General features: G+C 44.5%; 1 protein-coding gene across 2 annotated transcripts in view; it reads right to left on the bottom strand.

Annotated features, from left to right (window-relative positions):
- SCFD1 (sec1 family domain containing 1) overlaps positions 1 to 27,927 on the bottom strand; it is a 101,906-nt gene that overhangs the window by 11,886 nt on the left and 62,093 nt on the right. For both annotated transcript variants that reach the window (XM_083166973.1, XM_083166974.1), the window contains 5 exons: positions 22,829 to 22,925; positions 12,267 to 12,337; positions 2,783 to 2,862; positions 2,631 to 2,693; positions 1,829 to 1,904 (listed from right to left, as the gene is read on the bottom strand). In XM_083166973.1, coding sequence (XP_083023099.1) covers positions 1,829 to 1,904; positions 2,631 to 2,693; positions 2,783 to 2,862; positions 12,267 to 12,337; positions 22,829 to 22,925 — 387 coding nt within the window. The remainder of the gene's footprint in view (positions 1 to 1,828; positions 1,905 to 2,630; positions 2,694 to 2,782; positions 2,863 to 12,266; positions 12,338 to 22,828; positions 22,926 to 27,927) is intronic.

Raw genomic sequence — 27,927 nt, 5'->3', positions numbered from 1 at the left:
GGACCATGATGTTTATTCCAAAACGATTACCAAACCCTGATTCAGGGGCAGACACGGTTGTATTGCAGTGGGGCTATAGAAATGCCAAAAGCCGAGTCTCTAACAGTGATTTTAAACCTTTCCACCTTGCGGCACACTAAATAAGATTTCAAAACTGCCAAGGCGCACCATGAGATCCCCACAGGGCAAAACACATCGGCACCCACAGGAAAATAAACAAACCTATTGGCCCCCATATAAAAAACAATCACACTGGTCCCCACAGGTAACAAAAATGAAATACATTAACCCTTTACATGAAAAGAAGAGGCCAGTAAATAACAGTTGAACTAGTGGTGGCTGTAAACTGGTCTGGACATCTCTAGATCTAGGGGCACACAGGAGAACAGCTCAAGGCACACTAGTGTACCACGGCACAGTGGTTGAAATACACCGCTAATCTATCGCTTACAAAAAGACTCACACTGCACCTGTGAGTAGCCATATGTTTGCTCCGAATGTCTGACGCAACTAAGCCTTTACAACTGCATACAAAAGTAGTCTCAGGCTGCGACAAACACAATACGCTTGTAGGCTAGACACCCCTGTTACCTCTAATAAACGCAAACCATCCAAATTTGCGATGCAACCGCTATCACGGTGCATTCAAACACAGAACAAAATAAATTGCTCAATTACGCAAACATCAGCATCTTTCTCTGGTACCTGCATCTCTTCTTCAAGCCCACAATGCCCCAAATCATTTTGCAGGTGCAGTATGGGTAATAAATAGGACGTAATAAGTGTTTTTGTGGGGAGAATTCTATCTAAATGTCTGTGCTGTAACATTATGTAATAGGATACGTGCTTACAATGCATCTGCAAAAATAATGCAGCATACAAATACATAGAACTGAAAGGTTCGGTTTTTAACTTGTAAATGATTGCCCCTTTAAAAAAAAAAAAAAAAAAAGGTCTGGGTTCTGCCGGCATCCCACACTGCCACCGAACGCTATTGCACCCTGCCTAATATCTGTCCTGTGAGCTTATAATTGTACATCCTTGTTTTAGCTCGTCTTGCCCCATCACTGCCATTATACCAGGCTTGTCCAAACTACGGTCCTTCAGCTGTTGGGAAACTACAAGTCCCATCATGCCTTGCCACAGTTTGGTATAAGGGAATGCTAAAACTATGGCAAGGCATGCTGGGATGTGTAGTTTCACAACAGCCGGAGGGCCGCAGTTTGCCCGTGCCTGCATTACACAGACATATACGTTGTTATTCTTGGGAATACAGCAGAACAACAGAGCAAAGATAAAAATGTAAATGTCCTCAGACACACATTGCTGGCAGCGGAGCTGACGTTCTAAGACTGGACACATTTACTATGGGCTCAGTGGGAGATGTGACAGAAAGTCCTGTGCATGGTGCTTATATCAAATGTCTAAACACATTCACAAAAGGTTCTTGTTTTGAGCGGCCAAGACAAACAGGATAGGGGAGCGGGGCAGGATGGGACGGTGGCTACACAAAGATTCCCAAGCTCTACAGCACAGAACAGTGGAATGACAACCTTACTACCAATATGTTTAGCATTCATCTAAATGTTTCCTGTGTGCTTTGTGCTGGGTTAGACTCGCACAGCTGTGTTTGTCTGGTGCACCACAGTATAATGCCATGATGGAGACTGCTTTAAATTTACGCTCAACCCCGTCCGTGTTCGGGCGCTCATGGCTATCCTTTCCTATAAAGCTCAGTTACATTTTCATTAAGCATCACTAGCAGGTGGGACGCCGGCCTATTGATCTTGCACTTGTCCAAATAATTCCCGCTCCTTAGGCTGTTTACCTGCTGCTTTAGAACCAAGTTTTTCACCCCCTCCATGACAAACTGTGACCCCGTATTCATGACTCTGGAGAGCAGTCTGGAAGTACAAAAAAGAAGACAGGGTATAAAGAGATGCACCACCAGTGCCAGCTTCTCCTCCCTAACAGGACTTCATAGAAGAGAGACATTGTACCTGAATAAACAGTGTGTAGCTTTGAAACGTAAGCAGTGGTTGGGTCTGTGTGTTGTATCTGACACTACCAGGGGGAGGGGTAAGGGGACAAGAGACCCACTGTGGTTGAAGGGAGTTGGGAAATGCCGACCCTGGCAGTATCTGCAGACTGGCACACACAAAAAACGTTACACAACTACTTTGTCCTAATTGGTGAAGGAATTCTAGATGGCACCATGCTGAAATCGAATACGTGAATGTCACATACCGGAGACTAGTGGTTAAAGATAGGACAAAAAGCAGGTTAACCTGCGAGGAAGAGATTCCTTTGTAATAATAATTATAATAAACTACGCTGTCACATTCCACGTGTCCACCTGACCGTCTGTCCTCTTTCTGTGCTATTACATTCGCAGGATTAAACCTCAGGAGCAAGTTTAACCCTCTATCAACGGCCAAACTGGGACACACATCCAACTGAGCCCGCTGGTGGCACACTTCAAAAATGATCTTTAAAAACTTAACAGTTTTTATATTCAACTTTGACAAGTGGGAAGAAGTGAATGACATTAAAGACGCGGCCAGTCCTGGTCTTATGAATAATTGCAGAACTGAGAAGTACGAAAGGCACGAGGTCTCCAAAGCACCTACCCTTTGGATTTAGTGGCACCAGTTCCATAGTTGGCTGGAGCGGATGCCATCTTAGCAAATGCCCTGGGTATAGAACAGAGACACTGATGTTAGGGTTACACTGTTGTCTACGCGTTGTCTGGCTGCAGCACTATAATACCCAGTATACTTACTTCCATTGTTTGATGTAGTTCAAAGGTGTCAGGCTACAACCTGCACCTTCCAGGGCATTCTTATACTGATCTAGGTCAGTCTGAAAAGGGAAAAAAAACAATCATTGAGAATTACTGGCCGGCTGTGTCATGTATATACACACTTGTATATATGGTGTGTAGGCTGGCCGGCTGTGTCATGTATATACACACTTGTATATATGGTGTGTAGGCTGGCCGGCTGTGTCATGAATATACACACTTGTATATATGGTGTGTAGGCTGGCCGGCTGTGTCATGTATATACACACTTGTATATATGGTGTGTAGGCTGTCCGGCTGTGTCATGAATATACACACTTCTATATATGGTGTGTAGGCTGGCCGGCTGTGTCATGAATATACACACTTGTATATATGGTGTGTAGGCTGGCCGGCTGTGTCATGTATATACACACTTGTATATATGGTGTGTAGGCTGGCCGGCTGTGTCATGAATATGCACACTTGTATATATGGTGTGTAGGCTGGCCGGCTGCGTCATGTATATACACACTTGTATATATGGTGTGTAGGCTGTCCGGCTGTGTCATGAATATACACACTTGTATATATGGTGTGTAGGCTGGACGGCTGTGTCATGTATATACACACTTGTATATATGGTGTGTAGGCTGGCCGGCTGTGTCATGTATATACACACTTGTATATATGGTGTGTAGGCTGGACGGCTGTGTCATGTATATACACACTTGTATATATGGTGTGTAGGCTGGCCGGCTGTGTCATGAATATACACACTTGTACATATGGTGTGTAGGCTGGCCGGCTGTGTCATGTATATACACACTTGTATATATGGTGTGTAGGCTGGCCGGCTGTGTCATGAATATACACACTTGTATATATGGTGTGTAGGCTGGCCGGCTGTGTCATGAATATACACACTTGTATATATGGTGTGTAGGCTGGCCGGCTGTGTCATGTATATACACACTTGTATATATGGTGTGTAGGCTGGCCGGCTGTGTCATGTATATACACACTTGTATATATGGTGTGTAGGCTGGCCGGCTGTGTCATGTATATACACACTTGTATATATGGTGTGTAGGCTGGGCGGCTGTGTCATGTATATACACACTTGTATATATGGTGTGTAGGCTGGACGGCTGTGTCATGTATATACACACTTGTATATATGGTGTGTAGGCTGGCCGGCTGTGTCATGTATATACACACTTGTATATATGGTGTGTAGGCTGGCCGGCTGTGTCATGTATATACACACTTGTATATATGGTGTGTAGGCTGGCCGGCTGTGTCATGTATATACACACTTGTATATATGGTGTGTAGGCTGGCCGGCTGTGTCATGAATATACACACTTGTATATATGGTGTGTAGGCTGGCCGGCTGTGTCATGTATATACACACTTGTATATATGGTGTGTAGGCTGGCCGGCTGTGTCATGTATATACACACTTGTATATATGGTGTGTAGGCTGGCCGGCTGTGTCATGAATATACACACTTGTATATATGGTGTGTAGGCTGGCCGGCTGTGTCATGTATATACACACTTGTATATATGGTGTGTAGGCTGGATGGCTGTGTCATGAATATACACACTTGTATATATGGTGTGTAGGCTGGCCGGCTGTGTCATGTATATACACACTTGTATATATGGTGTGTAGGCTGGCCGGCTGTGTCATGTATATACACACTTGTATATATGGTGTGTAGGCTGGCCGGCTGTGTCATGTATATACACACTTGTATATATGGTGTGTAGGCTGGGCGGCTGTGTCATGTATATACACACTTGTATATATGGTGTGTAGGCTGGACGGCTGTGTCATGTATATACACACTTGTATATATGGTGTGTAGGCTGGCCGGCTGTGTCATGTATATACACACTTGTATATATGGTGTGTAGGCTGGCCGGCTGTGTCATGTGTATACACACTTGTATATATGGTGTGTAGGCTGGCCGGCTGTGTCATGAATATACACACTTGTATATATGGTGTGTAGGCTGGCCGGCTGTGTCATGTATATACACACTTGTATATATGGTGTGTAGGCTGGCCGGCTGTGTCATGTATATACACACTTGTATATATGGTGTGTAGGCTGGACGGCTGTGTCATGTATATACACACTTGTATATATGGTGTGTAGGCTGGCCGGCTGTGTCATGTATATACACACTTGTATATATGGTGTGTAGACTGGCCGGCTGTGTCGTGTATATACACACTTGTATATATGGTGTGTAGGCTGGGCGGCTGTGTCGTGTATATACACACTCGTATATATGGTGTGTAGGCTGGACGGCTGTGTCGTGTATATACACACTTGTATATATGGTGTGTAGGCTGGGCGGCTGTGTCGTGTATATACACACTCGTATATATGGTGTGTAGGCTGGACGGCTGTGTCATGTATATACACACTTGTATATATATATATATATATATATATATATATATATATATATATATATATATATATATATATGGTGTGTAGGCTGGGCGGCTGTGTCATGTATATACACACTTGTATATATGGTGTGTAGGCTGGCCGGCTGTGTCATGTATATACACACTTGTATATATGGTGTGTAGACTGGCCGGCTGTGTCATGTATATACACACTTGTATATATGGTGTGTAGGCTGGCCGGCTGTGTCATGTATATACACACTTGTATATATGGTGTGTAGGCTGTCCGGCTGTGTCATGAATATACACACTTGTATATATGGTGTGTAGGCTGGATGGCTGTGTCATGTATATACACACTTGTATATATGGTGTGTAGGCTGGCCGGCTGTGTCATGTATATACACACTTGTATATATGGTGTGTAGGCTGGACGGCTGTGTCCTGAATATACACACTTGTATATATGGTGTGTAGGCTGGCCGGCTGTGTCATGTATATACACACTTGTATATATGGTGTGTAGGCTGGCTGGCTGTGTCATGTATATACACACTTGTATATATGGTGTGTAGGCTGGATGGCTGTGTCATGTATATACACACTTGTATATATGGTGTGTAGGCTGGCCGGCTGTGTCATGTATATACACACTTGTATATATGGTGTGTAGGCTGGACGGCTGTGTCATGTATATACACACACTTGTATATATGGTGTGTAGGCTGGACGGCTGTGTCATGTATATACACACTTGTATATATGGTGTGTAGGCTGGCCGGCTGTGTCATGTATATACACACTTGTATATATGGTGTGTAGGCTGGCCGGCTGTGTCATGAATATACACACTTGTATATATGGTGTGTAGGCTGGCCGGCTGTGTCATGTATATTCACACTTGTATATATGGTGTGTAGGCTGGATGGCTGTGTCATGTATATACACACTTGTATATATGGTGTGTAGACTGGCCGGCTGTGTCATGTATATACACACTTGTATATATGGTGTGTAGGCTGGACGGCTGTGTCATGAATATACACACTTGTATATATGGTGTGTAGGCTGGCTGGCTGTGTCATGTATATACACACTTGTATATATGGTGTGTAGGCTGGGCGGCTGTGTCATGTATATACACACTTGTATATATGGTGTGTAGGCTGGACGGCTGTGTCATGTATATACACACTTGTATATATGGTGTGTAGGCTGGCCGGCTGTGTCATGTATATACACACTTGTATATATGGTGTGTAGGCTGGCCGGCTGTGTCATGTATATACACACTTGTATATATGGTGTGTAGGCTGGCCGGCTGTGTCATGTATATACACACACTTGTATATATGGTGTGTAGGCTGGACGGCTGTGTCATGTATATACACACTTGTATATATGGTGTGTAGGCTGGACGGCTGTGTCATGAATATACACACTTGTATATATGGTGTGTAGGCTGGATGGCTGTGTCATGTATATACACACTTGTATATATGGTGTGTAGACTGGCCGGCTGTGTCATGTATATACACACTTGTATATATGGTGTGTAGACTGGCCGGCTGTGTCATGTATATACACACTTGCATATATGGTGTGTAGGCTGGACGGCTGTGTCATGTATATACACACTTGTATATATGGTGTGTAGGCTGGCCGGCTGTGTCATGTATATACACACTTGTATATATGGTGTGTAGGCTGGCCGGCTGTGTCATGAATATACACACTTGTATATATGGTGTGTAGGCTGGCCGGCTGTGTCATGTATATACACACTTGTATATATGGTGTGTAGGCTGGCCGGCTGTGTCATGTATATACACACTTGTATATATGGTGTGTAGGCTGGATGGCTGTGTCATGTATATACACACTTGTATATATGGTGTGTAGGCTGGCCGGCTGTGTCATGTATATACACACTTGTATATATGGTGTGTAGGCTGGCTGGCTGTGTCATGTATATACACACTTGTATATATGGTGTGTAGGCTGGACGGCTGTGTCCTGAATATACACACTTGTATATATGGTGTGTAGGCTGGCCGGCTGTGTCATGTATATACACACTTGTATATATGGTGTGTAGGCTGGCTGGCTGTGTCATGTATATACACACTTGTATATATGGTGTGTAGGCTGGATGGCTGTGTCATGTATATACACACTTGTATATATGGTGTGTAGGCTGGCCGGCTGTGTCATGTATATACACACTTGTATATATGGTGTGTAGGCTGGACGGCTGTGTCATGTATATACACACTTGTATATATGGTGTGTAGACTGGCCGGCTGTGTCATGTATATACACACTTGTATATATGGTGTGTAGGCTGGATGGCTGTGTCATGTATATACACACTTGTATATATGGTGTGTAGACTGGCCGGCTGTGTCATGTATATACACACTTGTATATATGGTGTGTAGGCTGGCCGGCTGTGTCATGAATATACACACTTGTATATATGGTGTGTAGGCTGGCTGGCTGTGTCATGTATATACACACTTGTATATATGGTGTGTAGGCTGGGCGGCTGTGTCATGTATATACACACTTGTATATATGGTGTGTAGGCTGGACGGCTGTGTCATGTATATACACACTTGTATATATGGTGTGTAGGCTGGCCGGCTGTGTCATGTATATACACACTTGTATATATGGTGTGTAGGCTGGACGGCTGTGTCATGAATATACACACTTGTATATATGGTGTGTAGGCTGGATGGCTGTGTCATGTATATACACACTTGTATATATGGTGTGTAGACTGGCCGGCTGTGTCATGTATATACACACTTGCATATATGGTGTGTAGGCTGGACGGCTGTGTCATGTATATACACACTTGTATATATGGTGTGTAGGCTGGCCGGCTGTGTCATGTATATACACACACTTGTATATATGGTGTGTAGGCTGGACGGCTGTGTCATGTATATACACACTTGTATATATGGTGTGTAGGCTGGCCGGCTGTGTCATGTATATACACACTTGTATATATGGTGTGTAGGCTGGCCGGCTGTGTCATGTATATACACACTTGTATATATGGTGTGTAGACTGGCCGGCTGTGTCATGTATATACACACTTGTATATATGGTGTGTAGGCTGGCCGGCTGTGTCATGTATATACACACTTGTATATATGGTGTGTAGGCTGGCCGGCTGTGTCATGTATATACACACTTGTATATATGGTGTGTAGACTGGCCGGCTGTGTCATGTATATACACACTTGTATATATGGTGTGTAGGCTGGCCGGCTGTGTCATGTATATACACACTTGTATATATGGTGTGTAGGCTGGCCGGCTGTGTCATGTATATACACACTTGTATATATGGTGTGTAGGCTGGCCGGCTGTGTCATGTATATACACACTTGTATATATGGTGTGTAGGCTGGACGGCACTCGGAAAAATTTGCAAATAATCAACAATGATACAATAGTTGTGGTCAACGTTTCGGGCTACAACGCCCTTTATCAAGACATCAATCTTTACATCTTCATAAAGGGCATTGTGGCCCGAAACGTTGACCACAACTATTGCATCATTGTCCATTATTTGCAAAGCCTTTTGGCTGCCGTCCAGCCTACACACCATGTGTTTCCCCCCACGGGGAGGTTGGCACCTGAAGCAGCTGAATTTGAGTTCATTGAGTGCCGGATCCCCACCCTTTGGAGATACATATATATATACATACATACACATATATTTATATATTCATACATACATACATACATACACACGGTCCGGCACTCCCAAAAACCCAGGGCACGTCTGACCAGATGGGGAAGACTCTGGTGCATTAATAAATGTTGCAACAACTGTCACTAACATTCCCTGCTTATAATGTAAAGAGAAAGAGAATATGTTTGGAGTGTTTCTAATATATCTATATGGTGAGTGCAGAGCTTCTGTGATTATATATAATGTGTGTGCGCACTTTCTGGGAAACATTTACATGACAAAAAGCATTTAAAATCCTGTATGTAGTGAAATGTTGGCTACATATCCAAGCAACAAAGAATCCATGAACTCATATGCAAACAATATTCTCTATTTACATGTGTTTCATCTTTTCTTAAGACCAACTGAGAAATGGACAAAGCTGCATCGGAGATACCAAAAATACACTCAATCATTTGTGCCACATAGGGCTATTATTACATAGCTGTGGGCCGTATTCAATGCGACCGGTGAGGGGGTTAAACGGTGGGGATCGACGAAAACAAGCGATAATCCCAGTTTAACCCCTTGCCATCCTCTGACAGTGAGGATTCCCCCCGGAACGTAGAATAGGGTGAGTGGCCGGCGCGGGGGGTTTAAACTTTCCAGAAGCCATGAAGCTCATGCTGCATTAGCATTTAAAAATGATTGGACTTGAATGGAATTTATTTTAATTAGCATAGACCAATACAGCGCTAAACAATATGTCCGAGTGCGGTATCACAAATCCGTTACAACACACAATTCCCTCATGACAATATAAGCAAAAACCGCATCTAAACAAAACGCATCATTATTCATAGTGTGAACGAGATCTAAGAGTAATGGAAAATAATGTGTACGTATTGAAGAAGCACGGGGCTCATTCCCATTGTGTCTGCGGAATCCTGTAGCGCACGTTCTCCGAATACCAAACAGTATTACATTTATGGTCAGGCCAAACAGGAAGCCGCATCGGACAAAACACAGCTCATGTGTGAGAAAGAAGACATCCTCTGGGAGGGAAGGGACCAGAAGATCCCCCTTCAGACGGGAACGGTTAAAAATAGAAATACATTTTTTATTTTTTTAAATACATTTTTTAGTCTCCATGGACAAAAGACACTTGTTGGGTTAAAATGGCAAAAATATTTAACGCCTATTTAGAATGCAGCATCCAGACATCTCACTTGTATACAGGATATGCACAAGCCACATTCCGTGATATGAATTTACAGGGGGTTTCCCCTTAAAAAGAAATTTTTTTTTGGCTTGTACGTGTTACACCACATCGTAAGTTTTCCTTTGGAATCAAAGTCTGTGCTTTTCAGCCATTTTGTTTTCAATACAAGGCAGCTGGGACTGTGTGTTCTGCATTATTTGTAACTCCAGATCACAGGTTCTCAAATTCGGTCCTCAGGACCCCACACAGTGCATGTTTTGCAGGTCTCCTCACAGAATCACAAGTGAAATAATCAGCTCCACCTGTGGATCTTTTAAAATGTGTCAGTCACTAATGAGTGCACCTGTTGGGTGACCTGGAAAACGGGAACTGTGTGGGGTCCCGAGGACCCAGTTTGAGAACCACTGCCCTAGATCTGTATGTCCTCATACGCTATTGCTGAAGTTGTACTAAACAACCCTTCTTGGTCCTGTGTGACTCTTTTTCACCTGAAAATGCAACTAATTGCTTCATGAGAGTGTGTCTTTGTACATAAGAGCTAGCATTCAATATCCGCTGCTTTTTACCGTGCCTAGTTCTAATGTGATTCGTGTATAGGGAGGTATAGTATTCAATGTGTGATATTCAATGAGGCTGATTCGCCAGGTTTTTATGGTGATTTTGTGCTGTAAGGCGAATTTCTGACTAAAACGGTGAATCACCCTATTCAATGACCAGATGGCGAATACATTTCAAGGTTTTTTCGCCATGATTCACCGAATCGCTATCTTTTTATGGTGAAGTGGAATGTGAACTTTTAAAATAAAGTGTTTTGTTTTTTACATTTGGTGTCAAAAAATCAGGAATTTTATTCTGAGGAGGGGCATGCTATTTTTATTCATGTGCCGTAAGCACATGAATATATATTTAATTAAAAAATTTTTTTTTTTTACACAGACCAGCCAGCAGGGGGCCGGAGCCGAGCCGCTCATTAGATATTCATATATTCACTTCACCCGATCATTACATATGCATGATCGGGTGTAGTGAATATACCCGGTCCCCTGCTGGCACCCCCGGGGGGGCAGCCTGTGCTGACTGGCACCTGGGGAGCACACCTCCCACCGACAAACGTTCTGGGGCAGGCAGGGAGACTTCCATCTCCCTGCCTGCCGCCATCCTCAGGCTCCCTGCGGCATTCGTCGCAGGAGTTAAAAATTTGCCGGTCAGGGGCAGTGAGCCCCTGACTCGTTGAATACTGGAGCCGGCGAGGCTCCGGAACGCGGCGAGCAGTGGCGAATGTGCAGCGAATCCTAAACAGGATTCGCTGCACATCGCCAAAATTCTCATTGAATACCGCCCAATGTGTGATATTTCCGACAGGGGAAACATCAGCACTCACCTATTCGATACTGCAGTTAACTACAGCATTAAAGGGTGTCCGATCCGACAGTCACATCTGTTTTGACGGAAACAGACGCGGACTGTCGAATTCACAGCAGCTTTTCGACAATCCGTTGCTGTTTCCATCTATCCTCAGACTCTCCGACACTTGACATTGCATTGAAACTATCGAGTTACAGCAATTAAAACAGCCTGGGGTTCCAACTGTTGAGACGTTCCAACAGTCGGAATCCCATTTGAATACCCCCGTGGACTCACACAGAAGCACATACCTCGGGTTATTGCCGGGTAGGTTAAGTATGAACCCGGGGGGCGTGCGGAGTGAAAGCACCACAGCTTATAACCCGGGTCTACCGAACGGGCAATTTTGACCCATTATAAGAATGGTTAAATCCGGGTCGTATAATGGGCGACCCGGGTTTAATGTGAAAGCGCTGGACCTGGGTCGGATTGGAGCCAGGATCACGATCCCGGGTTAGCCCCGACTTTGCTATGTGAAAGGGGGTTCAGAGGGCAGATTGTATGGAAAAAAAAAAAAGCAACGTATTTGCTAAAAGTGTCCCATAGAGACAATATGGACAACAGAGGTGCAAGTGTCACCTATGACCCCAACCGAAGCCAAGTAATGTGCATGCTAGACTTCTATATTAAGCTTTACCAGTAAAATCTGTCAAAGTACTTAACTACCTTTCTGGAGCGTAATTAATAATTTATGGAAATGTTGTCAGTAAAACATAGTCGTTGGCAGTACCTCTGAGGGGGGCTGTGCAGACGTGATGTAATAGATCAGGAATAACCTCATCTTGTCTTCTGGCGTTCCAGCTACAAACAAACAGCAGGAAATACACAAACATATAAAACATGCAATAAAAGAAACCATTTGTTGCATGACCACAAGTAAATGGAAGAAGAAATGATCACAAGGTGTACGTGTAAACACAGTGTATTTGGTCCCCTTGGTGTTAGTGGCTGGATAGCGGCTGAACACAGCGACGTACAGCTGCTTATTTTTAGTGTGTAGGATAACAGTTCGAGTAACCGGACAGGGAGATCCCCACTGAGGCCGTGATATAGACTGGCCATAACTAGGAGACACACTGAGGCTATGGTAGGAGCACAAGAAGCACACAAAGGACCTGGCAGCGATATGTTCCCTAGTTACATTAGCCCTGCTTCTATTTCATACTGTGTATTCTTTTAGGTGCCACAGTCAAAGATAAAACTAACAGAACCATAAGCTGCGGCTTTCCTCCTTTCAGTACATAAAGTGATTGGTAGATTGCGGGGCAATAATGACCTTTTGTGGATATTTTACCTTAACATATAGCTTTTAGTTACTTTTTTGTTATTTTTATTGTAATAAATTGTATATTTTATTGGACATTGATTCATGTATTATTAAGCATCACATGATCTGGGTGTTTTTGACGTTACCTTTGCAGGCTGTCATACCTCCCTCAAAGCTGCTGATGATACAAATTACTTGTGACCACTGCTCAATCCAGCGCTTTAGATGTTTTTTATATTTTAAAAAATGATTTTTTTTTTCTGAGAAAAGTATATTATAAAAAGTCCATTGCTAATACAATTATCCAGGCAATCGAAAGTGTCACATTTAAAATATGGTACGCCGCGACTCCAGAAACACAAAGGAGGATTATTCACCATTAATCTGCATTTACATTTAGTAGAAGGAGATGGTGCAGGTTCCGCTCCCAGAGTGCTAGCGGAACCGACAAATGAAATGAGTTTGTGGATCAGAAGGTAACAGCGTAGGTGCCACTCAAAAGCCTCAACCAAGAAGGGATCTGAGGGGTAAATGTATGAAGCTTGGAGGAGTGGAATCTATCCCCACACATAACGTTATGTACAAGGTGACAATGCTCCAGCCAATCAGCTTCTAACTGTCAATTTACATATTGGAGCTGATTGGCTGGACCTTCTTTATGGGGATGGATACCACTTCTCCAAGCTTCACATAGTTACCCCTCAGGGGCAGATGTATGAAGCAGTGAGAAGTGAACCAGAGGAGAAGTGGCCCATGGCAACCAATCAGCTGCTCTGCATAATTTCATATTATGTAAATTACAATTGTTACTTCAGTGCTGATTGGTTGCCACGGACCACTTCTACTTTAGCTCCTCCCTTATTGCTGCTTCATACATCTTCCCCTCAGTGAGAGGACCAAACAGGGCTTCACATAGACATCTCAAGAAAGAAAACTTGGGCTGGAAGGGGAGAGGACAAGAACCACCACCTTGTTTGTACTAGTGCAACTGTAGTAACGTGCAAACGTCTGTAGTTGGTTACTCGCACTTTGGGTGTTGTCAGCAAATTACCTCCAGTGACTTTAATATTGCAGAACTATCAACACGACTTTACAGAACATTTACATGAATGAACGTTCTACAATAACTGTTCCTGAAGTTCCATCTGATGGTCCTAAAATGTGAGAACTGCATTCAGTTCAAGAGAAGTCACAACGTCCAGGTCTGTGCCAGCTCCAGCTCCCATAGGTCCCAGACATACAAATACTCTGACCTCCCGTCCCAGCAAGTAGGCAGTTATTGTGTGGAACAATCCGCAAGCTGTTTACTACAAACCCTTAACCCTGGCTGCAATGTGCAAACCAAGTGATAATCTCTCTCACCTAATAAAGCCTAACTCGTTCCTCTGATATGCGGCCAGGGAGCGCTGCTGAGAAATTATGAATGTGAAATGAAGGCCGCCGGGCAGCAGCTTCAGAAATCCTGAGCGCACCAACAGTAACTGAAAGTGCAGAGCAAATTTGCTCCCAAAGAGTTTAAATATTGGATGGATTAAAGACTTATTCACAACCAGCCACAAGTAAATCTGCTTTAAAATCACGAATGCCTGAAAAGGGGTTTAAAAATCATTAATGGTTTCTGAAGGATTCGATTCCAATATTGGTTTGTAACATTTGAATGCCGCTTTCAGGCCATGCAAAACCTCTTTCTAATGCATTAACGTATACTACCAGAATAATAGATTGTATTGTTCAGGAAATGGAAAAATGCACCGTTCAAGCGCATTACTGGTTTCATATAAACAGTGATGGGCTAACATCTGAGCCAAAAGGCTAATTGATGCTTAAATAAGGCTGGAGGTCTACCAAGACTCGTGTACCCTGTTGAAGAATTCTCAGTAAAAACAGAAACATTGGATTTGGTAATGAAGAAACAAAAAGATCAAATCAGGTTCTAGATCAGTTACGGAGACATTTTGTGCTATACCTATTACTATGGTAAGGGTTATATAACCTTGTAGTTACTTAAATAAAAAGATTCCGTGACCATTAAAATAGCGAAAAAGCATTCTGCAGCGTGACTGGATGGCCGAGAAATAATTCATAAGCAACCCAAGTGGGCTTACGGCACTGCTCGGGGGATATAAGAATTAACTGTACCAATCAGTAAGCCCTTGTCAACTCCAAAAGGCTGACGTGGATATGGTCTTCACAGGAATAAAAGGTCAACACCGTTCTCAGTCAGAGTCCACTTGCAAACCAGCCCAGGAATCTTCTGGAAGAAGCCCTCATGAAGGCAGGGTTTGTTGCGGGGGCAGAATACGTTCGAGTATTTGCAACTTTAGTACCATTAGCTATATACTATTTTAATCCACTTTAGGTGCATAGCACCAATATTTGCATACCACAAACAAACAATAAAAGTTGGTCAACATGCCCAAGACACAAATCAGTTCTGTGGGATCACATGGTCGTCGGCGAGAAACCTCGATTTCTGGGGAAGTCACTGGGTGGATGAAGTCCTTGGCTTTCTCAATCTCCACCCATGCGTATATGTATGGTATTCTCTATGCACAGACTGCTACGGCTTTACACAGCGCATTCGCAGGTACCTGTGGGACATCTGCATTGGGACGTACATTAGGCGCAGAATCCGCTATCTCTGCTGCAGAAAAAGCATGAAGAAGTAATTACAGGAGTTTCCTTTCCATATTTAAGTCTCAAACTACACAGAATCTTGCGTGATGTTTTAATGACCCCAATGTAAGTTTTTATCTGAGACATCCGCCTTGCTTATTACAAGCAGTATGAGAACACGGAGTAAGAATGGGGCTTTGGAAGTAAAGATAACAGTTAATTGGAAAACCCATTAATATGAATTAATATATGAAGGGAGTATGAAAGATGATACAGAAATGTACAAGTGCAAAACCTGGATGTGAGCCAATCGCTCAGTGATGGGAACGAGAAAGAAAGAAACCGTTTGGCGTTGTGGGGTCACGGCTTATAGTTGCTGTCAGCGGCTGGTGTCAGTGATGTCATTTCTTATGCAAAAACGACTATTTTTTTTTTAATTTTAGAACTGTAAAATTGATTCCACTAGGAAACATCTCAAGACTATCGCTTATGTCGGATGACATTTTATTTCTACTATGACCATTTTCCATATTTTCCTTATCGGTTTATATTAAGCCTCTTATTTCACATGCAGCTGCTTACAGCAGGGGTGGGTCATCTCACAGACTATGGGGGGGATTCAATCCGGGGCCCTGACAGTCAGAATCCTGGCAGTTTTCATCCTTTTCGACACTAACTAGGCAGCCGGAATTCAATATTCCAACTGTCAAGTGTCGGTAGTCAGAGGATTGGAGAAAATGGCAGCAAACCGACGAAAAACGGCTGTGAGTTTGACAACCCCCATCCATTTACGGCAAAACCAATCTGACTTGTTTTGAAGTCGGATCGGTTTTGTCAGAAACTGCATTCAATGGGGTTGGAAATGGCAGCATTCAATAGAACAGGCGATGGATGCTATTTCCACCAGCGGAAAGCACGGCCAGGGCTGAATAGGTTGACACGCACTGGGTAGACATTGAGAAAAGATCACCATGCACACGGTCAACGCAAGCAAAAGGTCAATATGAGGTTTTATGTTTTCTTTGTGTCAATGTCGATGCCGGAGCACACGCTTTGGACCAGGGACATTGATGCGTTCCGCACGCTTTACCATTCCCATCCGTAGTCCACGCGGATGGTAATGCATGAAAAAGTACCAAAAAATAGTGAAAAACCCATGTCAGCCTTTTTTGCGCGTCGAGCATTTAGCTGTTGCCCAAGTGAATGTCATCCGGATACTGCTTACAACACAACCCGTGGGTTCTTCAGCAGCTTGTAGGAATCTACTTGACGGATTTAATCTATTTTTATAGCGTTTTGATTATGTTGCTAATGTTCTCCAGCGGATTACTGCAGGGCGCACCTAGAAACCTCATTACGGCTTTTATTTGTAGTCCCCTCTAAAATGCTTTACAAAATAAGAGAAACAATTCTCATTCATAATAACAAGCTGCATATGTGCCGGCATACACCTACCCTTTACATGCCATGTGTAATGAGCGAGCAGCGAACCAACCAACGGTGAAGCGGCTTTTTGCGCATCTTATTAGCAAAACCACTTTGAGACGTCACTTCATAAACATATTCAGCCACACACAGATTTACAAGTGCAGGTGTCGTGTAGAAGTGGTTTTGACACATATTATTGTAATTAAGACGCACGTTCAAGCTAAAAAATATTTGGCACAAGCAGAACAGCACTGGACAGAGGAGGCTGGTTTGAGGTGACCGCAGCAATAGTGTAAGAGGACATATCTATAGTATCACACTGCACCTTGTCTGTTTTATTGGCTTTTGTTCTCACTGGGTTTTTTTCTAGACCAGAATTTACCTACAATCTTCTCCTTTTGTACATTATTATCTTTTGCTAAACTTATCTGAAAATTTTATTACACGTTCGGTCACTTCGGAAACATCACCTTTCATGTTTTTCAGTCTGTTAAAAAAACAAAAAAAAACCTAGGAACATAATGTAAAAAAAGGTAGACTCCACCTAATAGACCTATATTAAAAAAACACGACCGACTAAATCTCCAGCAAGCAAAATCTCAATGCCCCATGAACAACAATGTCAATTATAGAAGGGTACATACATTTTTTGTATAAGAACTTCTATAGAGAAATTGCCCCATTACTTCTAATATAGTCTTCCAAAGTATCGGGGCAGGAAATAGATTCCCAGAGGAAAATGTCAGAGGCGCGAATAGTTACGATAAATAAGGAAGGGAGAGATAGAACACCACCTAAAAGAACTAGAGGCCAATAGCGCTACTAAATACCGATATTAAAATCGATGTGAAAATGATTGCCAAAAGATTGGAGCCGATAATCGGGGGACTCCCCAATGAAGACCAGGATGGCTTTGTTATTAAAAGACAGGGACTGGGGAATGTACGGGGCTTCTAACATTATGGAACATGCGGCAGACAGGGAAGATTCATTACTGGTGGTCTCATTAGATGGAGAGAGATTAGATTAGATTAGAGAGATCTAATATAGAGGTTTCCTAACTTGTTTGGACACCCCTCAGAGGTGGGCAATACCGTAAATAGAATGACACTAGTATCTTCCAGGCGCATGTTTTTCCTATTCAATTGCAGGACTGAAAATGGGATGCAGTGATTTCCTTACACCAGGGGTTCCCAAACTCTGTCCACAGAAGCACACAGTTCACGTTTTCCAGGTCACCCAACAGGTGTATTCATTACTGACACATTTTAAAAGATCCGCAGGTGGAGCTAATTACTTCACTTGTTATTCTGTGAGGAGACCTGGGAAACATGCACTGTGTGGGGTCCTGAGCGCTGAGTTTGAGAACCTGTGCTTTACACTCACCAACTTACTTATAGTCCAAACCAGCACTAGTGGCTGCTAATCAAAAACATGTGGAGAACAGAAGCACAACTCCGCCACATAACTGACACTAAAGGGGCGATTTTGTGCTATTTTCGAAGCGATCTGACTAGATTGCTTACAGATCGCTCCGTGTGTATGCCCCGCACATTGCTATCGCATCCTTGTTAAGTCAGTGCATGCAGTCAAAATCTAGTCAAATTGATTAGCAGGTGATTGTTAATCGCTGTGTGTGTACAGAATGAGTGATAGCAATCTACATCATCCTGAAGCACCACCTGGCCTTTTGTTTCCATTAAGTAAAACATAGCTACATGTGTATGGGGCAGGGCCGGTGCTAGGGTGTCCGGCGCCCTCCTGCAAACCATACATTTTGCACCCTTTCACATTGCCATTGCAACAAGCTGCAGCCCGATTGTGGGAGCGTATGCAACATGCGATCCTATGGAGGATCCACCATCTCAGTGCTGTGTCCGCAAAATGTTGCAGGCACTAAAGGTGCCCATACACGCTGTGCGAATCGCATACGTTATGGGCTAGATCGCATTGCACGGCATGCATGCAATGTGTGTGCGATGTGATCCGAAAGCAGTACAAAAAGTATGTGCAGCACTCGTGACTGAGGGGGAAAGGAGGGGAGAGAAGGAGGAGATGGAAGAAGAGGGTAGGAGATAAAGGGGGCGGCAGCGGCACTGACACAGCACACTGAGAAGGGGAGGCGGCGCTGCTGCCTGTTCATCATTTGATTGACAGCTGACAGGTGCAGGGAGCAATGGGTAGGGGGCGGATCCGGACATGACATGTCATTGAGGCATTCACAGACAGCGCTACATGCCTCAACACAAGTGTCCGTGAGGAAGAGGTGACAGGTCACAGGAGGAGGGCAGTGTGCGCGGTGCAGGGAGCTGCTCAGCCTCTCCATACTGCCGCCTGCTGTCAGACAGGCGTTGCGGGCGGCGTGCAGGAGGCAGTGACAGTGAGGGCTGAGACAGCTTTAGCGGAGCAGGGAGAGAGACAGCGCCTTTTCAGCATGGCGCCTCCCTGCTTTGCAGGAGCTGCTGAGTGGGTAGCGCCGGCCCTGGTATGGGGGCTCTAAGGATGACAGGTAGGCAATTTTTTTTTTATCTAATATTTTTTTTTAAATGTATCCATAAAAAAAAAAAAAAACTTTATCCTGGGGGGTACAGTGAAAATAATACTGATACTTAGGAAGGGATAGGAAGCGAAGATTCAAGAGAGTTTGGGAACCACTGATGTAGGTGATCTGGCCATTGCTGGTAAAGTGTTATATAGCGACCGGACGGACTTCCTCCAGTATGAAAGATGGAGAATAGCTTATGTTTAAAACTTACATCCCTCGCAGCGTGCGGCATGTGCACAATGCCAAGGCTGACATTATTACCGGCATGGCAATGTTGTACTATTTACCTAAACAGACACACATGTCTTCTAAACCCATCCCAACACAGCTTCCTGACCCGATATCTCTATTACATACTTCATTATAGGAAACCAGAAATTATCTTCTCTTTCATCTCTATGCAGGAATTAACCCTCAAGTCAGGACTGATCTCACCAACCAAATATCTTCAGTCAGTTATAAGGTCTGTTACCCCAGGGTGATAATGAGGGGGCATACCATATTAGACTTGGTATCTTCACATTCTGATGTTTGTTTCATTCATTTCCCAAAAAGTCAAAACAAATGAGTTTTGGGAATAAACAGACACTGGAAACAAAATTAACTCGGAAGCGTCTAATTAACGGAAGGCTGAGCTAACACACGTGGTAATAGTTATCCAGAGCTTAAGGGATAGTGACAATTGATCATGAATAATGTTTACTATTAGTTCAATGTTTTATATTAAATATCAGTTAATAACGATGTTTATTCAAAGAGAGTAGGATGCGACAAATATATTACATTTTAAACTAATACCCCTTTCAGACAGAAAAAAAGACCCGGGAATTTCCCTGCTCTTGCCGTGTCGACCCGGGTTTTTCTTCTGTCTGAAAGGGTCAACACGGGTCTAAAGTTCCGGGACTTCGACCCAGGTATTTACCTGGGTTTTTTCCGCGTCAGACACGTGTTTGCGGCTGTGTGAAAGGGTCTGACCCGTGTTTTTCTCCCGACTATTGAAAAATCATGCTGATTGGCTGATCTTTACAGCTTCCCTGATTGGCTGAGCGGGAGTGGCGTGCAGCGCAGCACTAAATGGCCATGGCACATTGCAAAGATGAGGAGATCCGTTTAATGCAATGTTTAATGCAATGCAGTGCGCAGACACCTCCCACTTCTCATGATCTCATCTCTGTGTGCCTTTAAAACTGTCCTTTTCTTATGACACACAGAGTTTTGCAGGAAAAATCCGGCTTCTGTGTGAAAGGGGTCGACACGGGAAATACCCGGGTTTTTGCTCCTGTGTGAAAGGGGGTCAGCCCCTTGCTGCCTAGTTCTACCCGGGTTTTTGTATCCGGGAAATACCTGGGTTTTTGGGATTTTTCTGTCTAAAAGGGGTATAACCTAGCCCCATGCTGGCCAATGGGCATCAAGTCTTAATCCTGCATTTTTCAGGTACTGTATAATGATCGCACAGTACAGAAAATATTTGGATGAGGATGAGAAACTTGGACGAGGGAACTGGTAGAGAGAAATGACATTTAGATGACAGGTATAGAAGTGTTAATGATGTCTGAAGAGAAGCGAGTGGGTTTTCAGAAGCCCTAGCTAACGTTCCATCAGTGCCAAGCGTTTCTCAGAACGAACAGACCAAGCTTACACAGGATTGAAAACATCGTAATTAAAGAGTTGTTAATTACTATGTTGGAATTTCAGTTACAGAAATTTTCAAACGCCAATTACAGCATTATGGGTGATCATTTACAATGGGAAAACTACCGAGCTGCGCTAGCCTTCTGGAAGAAAACACAAGTCACTTTTGCGCAAGCACATCTCGCTTTGAGCAGAGGTGATGGGAGAAAAACAAGAAGACAAAGAGGACGCAGTTGTGAAACGGCATCAGGCTGCTATCTCCTGGTTTCATTTCCTCCCTTAGATTGTCGGGTGCCGGACGGCACCCCGGCAGTCGGGATTCCGACAGTCATTACCCCGACTGCTTCCTCGTGGGGTCCACGATCCCCATAGAGGAAGAATAAAATAGGTGGCGAGCGCAGCGAACCCGCAAGGGGCTTAGTTGCACTCCCCCCGCCGTGCAGTCGGGATTCCGACGTCGGGGTAATGACTGTCGGAATCCCGACTGTCGGTGTGTTATACCGCACCCATATTGTCTGTTTGACTTTTGATCTATATATCACATTGGGCCTCGGGAACCCAAGCAGTTCATGTTTTCCAATCTTGTCAACAAATGAAATATTGAGTTCCTCTTGTTTATCTTTTGCAATGTGTCAGTAAATAATGAATACACCTGTGCACCTGCAAAGTGATCCCAAACATGTGCAAGACAATCTTGTGACATTTGCATTCATAGTGTACTGCACATGCTCAGTAGGGGTCCTGCACATACTGGAGATCAGTACTTTGCACATAGTGAAGCAGAACGTTTATATTTGGTGGCATTATCTAAATACGATAATTATACAATAATTTAGCTTTCCTGCTCATCTATAGCAGAGCCAGGTGTATCATGCTTCAAAAAGTGATATAGTGAAGAGAGATAAACAACCAGCTCCTACTGTACCTGTCATTTTTCAAACACAGCCTGTGACATGGCAGGTAGGAGCTGATTGGCTGGCTGTTTATCACTCGCCATATTATCACTTTTTGAAGCTGGACACATCTGGCCCAGAGTCCTTTTGCCTGGTGGTTGATACTTGCTCTATAATATTTGTATTGTACAATCCATAATTCATGAGAAAACAAGTATGGATCCAATCAGAAGTTAGGGATCAACAGTCATGTCCCCCCCCACTGGTAATTATGGTGCAGATCACTAGATTATCAAACAAATCCCTCATCTATTTGTATTGGATGATTTACCCAAAGTGTTTGGTGCTATGGAATATGTGAGGCTCATTATAATATGGGGTATATGTAATATACAATATGCGAGTTCTGTAGCGTGATTCTGATTGCAATAACTTCCAAAGGCAAAATCTGGTTGGTTTTGCCTTTTAAATCATTGATTTAAACCAATAGCTGATATTGTGCCACTTCACAGAACTCGCAGACTATTACATATGACCCGTATGCTACAGAACTACACACTGTTATATACTTTGGTCCATCTCACGGTACAGCAGAGATCTCGCTGAGTGTAGTACACTGAATACGCAATGAGGTGTTGGCCCACAAGCACTCCTATGTGAAGTCAGATTTGTGGGATGGTGCCATGTACAGAGACGTGTGCTACTTTCCCTGCCAGCAGCTTCCTTAAGACATGCTGTGAGGCCGGAGACATTTCACATCAATGAGGTGTCGAGTGTGCAGGCATCAAAGCCAAGGACTGAAGGACAGAAGCAAGGATTAGGAACAAAAACAGAACTAGCTGCCTACTGCACCCACCGGCATCCCATCTAGGTTAACCTCTTCATTACCAGTGAGAGAAAACACAACTCACCATCGGGGTCAGAGATAATGTCTAGGAGAGACTTATCCAGAGTGGACTTGCTCATTAACTTCTCTTCATACTCAAAGTACACATCCAACTTCCGAACCTAGAACCGAGAGAGACAACAGTTATTCAATGAAAACACACGTTAATGCTAAGTTATGATGGTTTATGATGTAATAGCCTAGAATGACAACCACAATGTGATTTCCAACTGCCAGTCTTTGGTAGAATGGTTTCAGCTTACAACAATGATTTAAAAAACAAATGTAAAAAATTACTAAGGCATCAAATAAGAAAAACTGGGCGTAATTTAGACTTTATAGAACGGCAAATTTGTTCTCAAAATGGGCAAAACCATGCGAACTGCTGGTGGGGCAGATGTAACATGTGCAGAGAGAGTTAAGCACCCATACACACTAGAGTGGGCATTCCCAACCTTGGTCCTCAAGGTACACTTAAGGTGAGTATACATTGGCCGATATATCAATGCACCATCAGCCAGTGTGGTGTGAATGGCGTCATTCATAGACATATCGTGTCAGCTGTGCAACACAGCCTATGCCCGATATATCTAAATTTCACCCATACAGCCGCGCCGGGAGACAGTGGTAATTGACAGCTCAGTGGGTGGACACATGCTAATGCCCCCGCCCATTTGGGATGTCTGTACCGATGGATCGGGACATGAGGATCGTAGAACATGCGGCGCGATCCATCTGCAGATAAATTGATCTACAGATATATCTACTAGTGTGTACCCAGCTGCACAGTGCAGGTTTTAGTGATATACAGGCTTCAGCGGCAGGGTTGAGCCACAGTACATGTGCCGGAGATGAGGGAGGGGGAGTATAGTGGGCCGCAGGCGGACTAAAGCTACTGAACTACTCCGTGTGCGCTATGCGGTGCTGGCTTCTGCCGCCGATGCAGCACAGAGCAGTTTAGCAGGCTGGCTCCAGGCTCCAAAATGGCGGCGCTCAACTCAAACAGAAAAGAGCGGCAGGGTTGAACCTGGGCAGGAAGAGCGTCAGGGTTGAGCCTGGCAGAAAAGAGCATCAGGGTTGAACCTGGGCAGGAAGAGTGTCAGGGTTGAGCCTGGGCAGAAAGGAGCGACAGGGTTGAGCCTGGGCAGAAAAGAGTGAAGGGGTTGAGCCTGGGCAGAAGAGAGCGAAGGGGTGGAGCCTGGGCAGAAAAGAGCGTCAGGGTTGAGCCTGGGCAGGAAGAGCGTCAGGGTTGAGCCTGGGCAGGAAGAGCGTCAGGGTTGAGCCTGGGCAGGAAGAGCGTCAGGGTTGAGCCTGGGCAGGAAGAGCGTCAGGGTTGAGCCTGGGCAGGAAGAGGGTCAGGGTTGAGCCTGGGCAGAAAAGAGCGAAGGGGTGGAGCCTGGGAAGGAAAGAGCGGCAATGACTACATTCTCTGCGGTATTCTCGTATAGAACTATTAATTCCTTGTTTTCTACTCTTCGTTTACAGCAACTTAACTGGGAAATATTTTAGAACTCTACAATTAATCTGGGTAAGAAATGAACACAAAAACAAAGACAAAATAAATTTAGGAGAAAGCCTAATAACTTCCACATGACTTCTGCTCTACAACATCCCATAAATACTTTATTTGCATGTACTTAAGCAGACACATGAGAATAAATAAATGTAATAAAAAGAACAATAACCATTTCTGAGGAGAAATAATTTAAAAAAATAAAAGCTATTTAAACTGTAATACTTCCCCTGCAACGTGGTCACATGGGGCATAATTCAGACCCGATTGCAGGCCAGGCATTTATTGATAGACTGCACATGTCTACGGTCCTTAGTACACATGTGCAAGTCCGTCCTGTCATAAAATCTTGCTACTTTTTGATCGCTGGCTGCATGCAAGTTGATTGACAGCCGGAGTTTGGGGGTGGTGTCAGGATGTTTTCTGGAAGGGTCAGAGAAAACACAGGCGTTATAGGGTAAGTCATGTGACGTCAGATACGCTCCCGATCACCCTGATTCTATCACAGCCGCTGAGTAAGTCCTGGGCTACGCACACACTGCACACACTGGGGAATCATTACATGGTGGGCGGCTGTTATCTGGGAGTGTCAGGTAATACACAGGAGTGGCCAGGTGTGTGAGGGGAAGTCATGTGACGTCAGATACGCTCCCGATCAGCCTGATTCTATCACAGCCGCTGAGTAAGTCCTGGGCTACGCACAGACTGCGCACACTGGGGAATCATTACATGGTGAGCATGCTGTTATCTGGGAGTGTCAGGGAATACGCAGGCGTGGCCAGGTGTGTGAGGGGAAGTCATGTGACATCAGCTCCGCCCCCGATCAGCCTGATTCTATCACAGCCGCTGAGTAAGTCCTGGGCTATGCACACACTGCACACACTGGGGAATCATTACATGGTGAGCATGCAGTTATCTGGGAGTGTCAGGGAATACGCAGGCGTGGCCAGGTGTGTGAGGGGAAGTCATGTGACATCAGCTCCGCCCCCGATCAGCCTGATTCTATCACAGCTGCTGAGTAAGTCCTGGGCTACGCACACTGGGGAATCATTACATGGTGAGCGGCTGTTATCTGGGAGTGTCAGGGAATACGCAGGCGTGGCCAGGTGTGTGAGGGAAAGTCATGTGACATCAGCTCCGCCCCCGATCAGCCTGATTCTATCGCAGCTGCTGAGTAAGTCCTGGGCTACGCACACACTGCGCACACTGGGGAATCATTACATGGTGAGCGGCTGTTATCTGGGAGTGTCAGGTAATACGCAGGTGTGGCCAGGTGTATGAGGGGAAGTCATGTGATGTTAGCTCCGCCCCCGATCAGCCTGATTCTATCACAGCCGCTGAGTAAGTCCTGGGCTATGCACAGACTGCGCACACTGGGGAATCATTACATGGTGAGCATGCTGTTATCTGGGAGTGTCAGGGATAATGCAGGCGTGGCCAGGTGTGTGAGGGGAAGTCATGTGATGTCGGCTCCGCCCCCGATCAGCCTGATTCTATCACAGCCGCTGAGTAAGTCCTGGGCTACGCACAGACAGCACACAGTAAAAATTATTCAATGGTGAGCAGATTGCTAATGGATCCACGGGTCACGACTGTCGGTCCGTCCCGACAGCTGTGACCCTGGCCCGTTTTTGTTTTGCTCGATCGCAAATCGCCAACTGGGATTCAATGTCCCGCCTGGCAATCGGTGAAAAGGGGGAGTGTCCATGTAAAAGGATGTCGAGATCCGACTGTGATCGCAACAATTCATGGCCGTTCTCTGCAAAATGAGCCCAACAGCTTCTAAAGTTTCCTCCTTCTCTTACCAGGTCTGGTAAACAAATGTACGTTTTAATCTAGTTCCAGCCTCTTGGTCAAATCACTGGCGAAATCTTTTGACATTGAGAGAATTTCCATGAAGAATGAGGGAAGCGGGAAAGTTTAGGATTAGGATTGCACAAGACACAAATGTCAGAAATAAAAACAATCTATGGAGAATCTTGTGCCAGGCTGTCATTAATGGTGCCCATTTAACAGAGATTTGGGCACTTTCCATCCAATTCCAGCGAGATATCAGATGAAAAGTGTCAAAATCGCAGGGGCCCAATTCAGATCTGGTCGGTCTGGTCTGAATTCAGACGCTGGACGTTTAGCGGGCTACTGCGCATTGGCCACAATGCACGTGTGCAAGGCCTGGCACATTCGGCTTCAGCTAATATTTCGATTTGAACGCAGGGTGATTGACAGAGAATGGGGGCGTGTGGGGGTGGATCCCAGCCATTTCATGGGTGTACCCGCAAAAACGATGGGCGTGCTCGATGAAATGCTGGGAGTTTCAGGGAAAACGCAATTGGCCGCAAGCAGCTGTTGCCACCGCCAGGTGAGTCCTGTGCTATGCGGCGGCGGCGAAAGACCGGGGACCAGCGGAAAAATCAGTCAATGGTGAGCGTGTAAATGGATACCCATTGCTTACCCATACACATCCATTAGCAACCCCCGTTAAACCATTCACAAGGTGGGATCTTGCGGGGGCGGAGACAGACATGATCGCACGGCGGTCGAATTTGGCCCTGTGTCATGACGTCTCAATCAGGCCCCAGGTCAGATGTGATGCGTAATCCTGTGAGCATTGCATCGGAGCCTGATATTTGCTGCAATATAGATATATCGCATCGCCAAGCCTCTGGCAATTTTAAATATAATTGTGACAATTGCGCTTTCTTTTTCGGAGTGATTCATTGCAATATAAGGACTGCATACCTAGAACCATATTGTATGCAGTCCTGCCACCTCCCAGGGGACCACAGGTGATCGCCCTAGTGTCTGGGCATCTTTTACGGTTATTGACAAATATACAAAACAGATGAGGAGTTAGATATAAACTAATTTAGAATTCACAGGTTTGCCAATGTTTGGAGGCTTGTGTGTCTTTTATTTTTTCATGTAACCGCACAAAGAACATGGCAGCTCATCCTGTTTATGAACCGAAAAATAGGTCTTCAAAATATTAATCCTCAATGCATCAATTCCATGCGTTTCCTTTCAGCACAAGAATACCCACCAGCAAGTGAAGAAAATCATTTCTCGTTTACACTGAGGCTGTATAATGTGATCTGCAGACTGAGCAATTTGATTTCCATTCCCAAGGCAAAATACTTATACACACACATTATATATATAGTCCGTTTCAGCTCTGGCAGGCCTTACACACATATCCATGTGACAGTGTAGGAAACCTAGCACCTGGTACAACCCATACAGGTCTCTCTTGTCCTTTCACCTCTACTTAAAATGTTGGAATGTCTACTGTGATTTTAGGCGACATTTACTAAAACCACTTTATCAACAGGGGGGGAAGATTAATTAGATTCATGGTCGGACATAGCAATCTCTCTATCTGGTGGGCTGGCATCGTATGCCGCTCTAAAAAGCAGATCTGTCTGGGAACAAGGCCGGGCGGGCTGGCGCTTCCCTGCTTTTGGTGGAGAGGATTCTGTTGAATGCTACCCAGTCGTTTCAGCCAAGGATAAAAACAGTGGCTGTTTGTTGAAGTGGCTCGACCTTCTGGGGTGTTAGGAGACACACAGACGCAGAGTCCAAGCACTGACTTAAGGAACGCATGTGCCAGGGAG

The sequence above is a fragment of the Crinia signifera genome, chromosome 12 (genome assembly GCF_055691185.1).
Source record: "Crinia signifera chromosome 12, ASM5569118v1, whole genome shotgun sequence".
NCBI lineage: Eukaryota > Metazoa > Chordata > Amphibia > Anura > Myobatrachidae > Crinia > Crinia signifera.
This window is presented reverse-complemented; position numbering and strand designations above follow the sequence as displayed.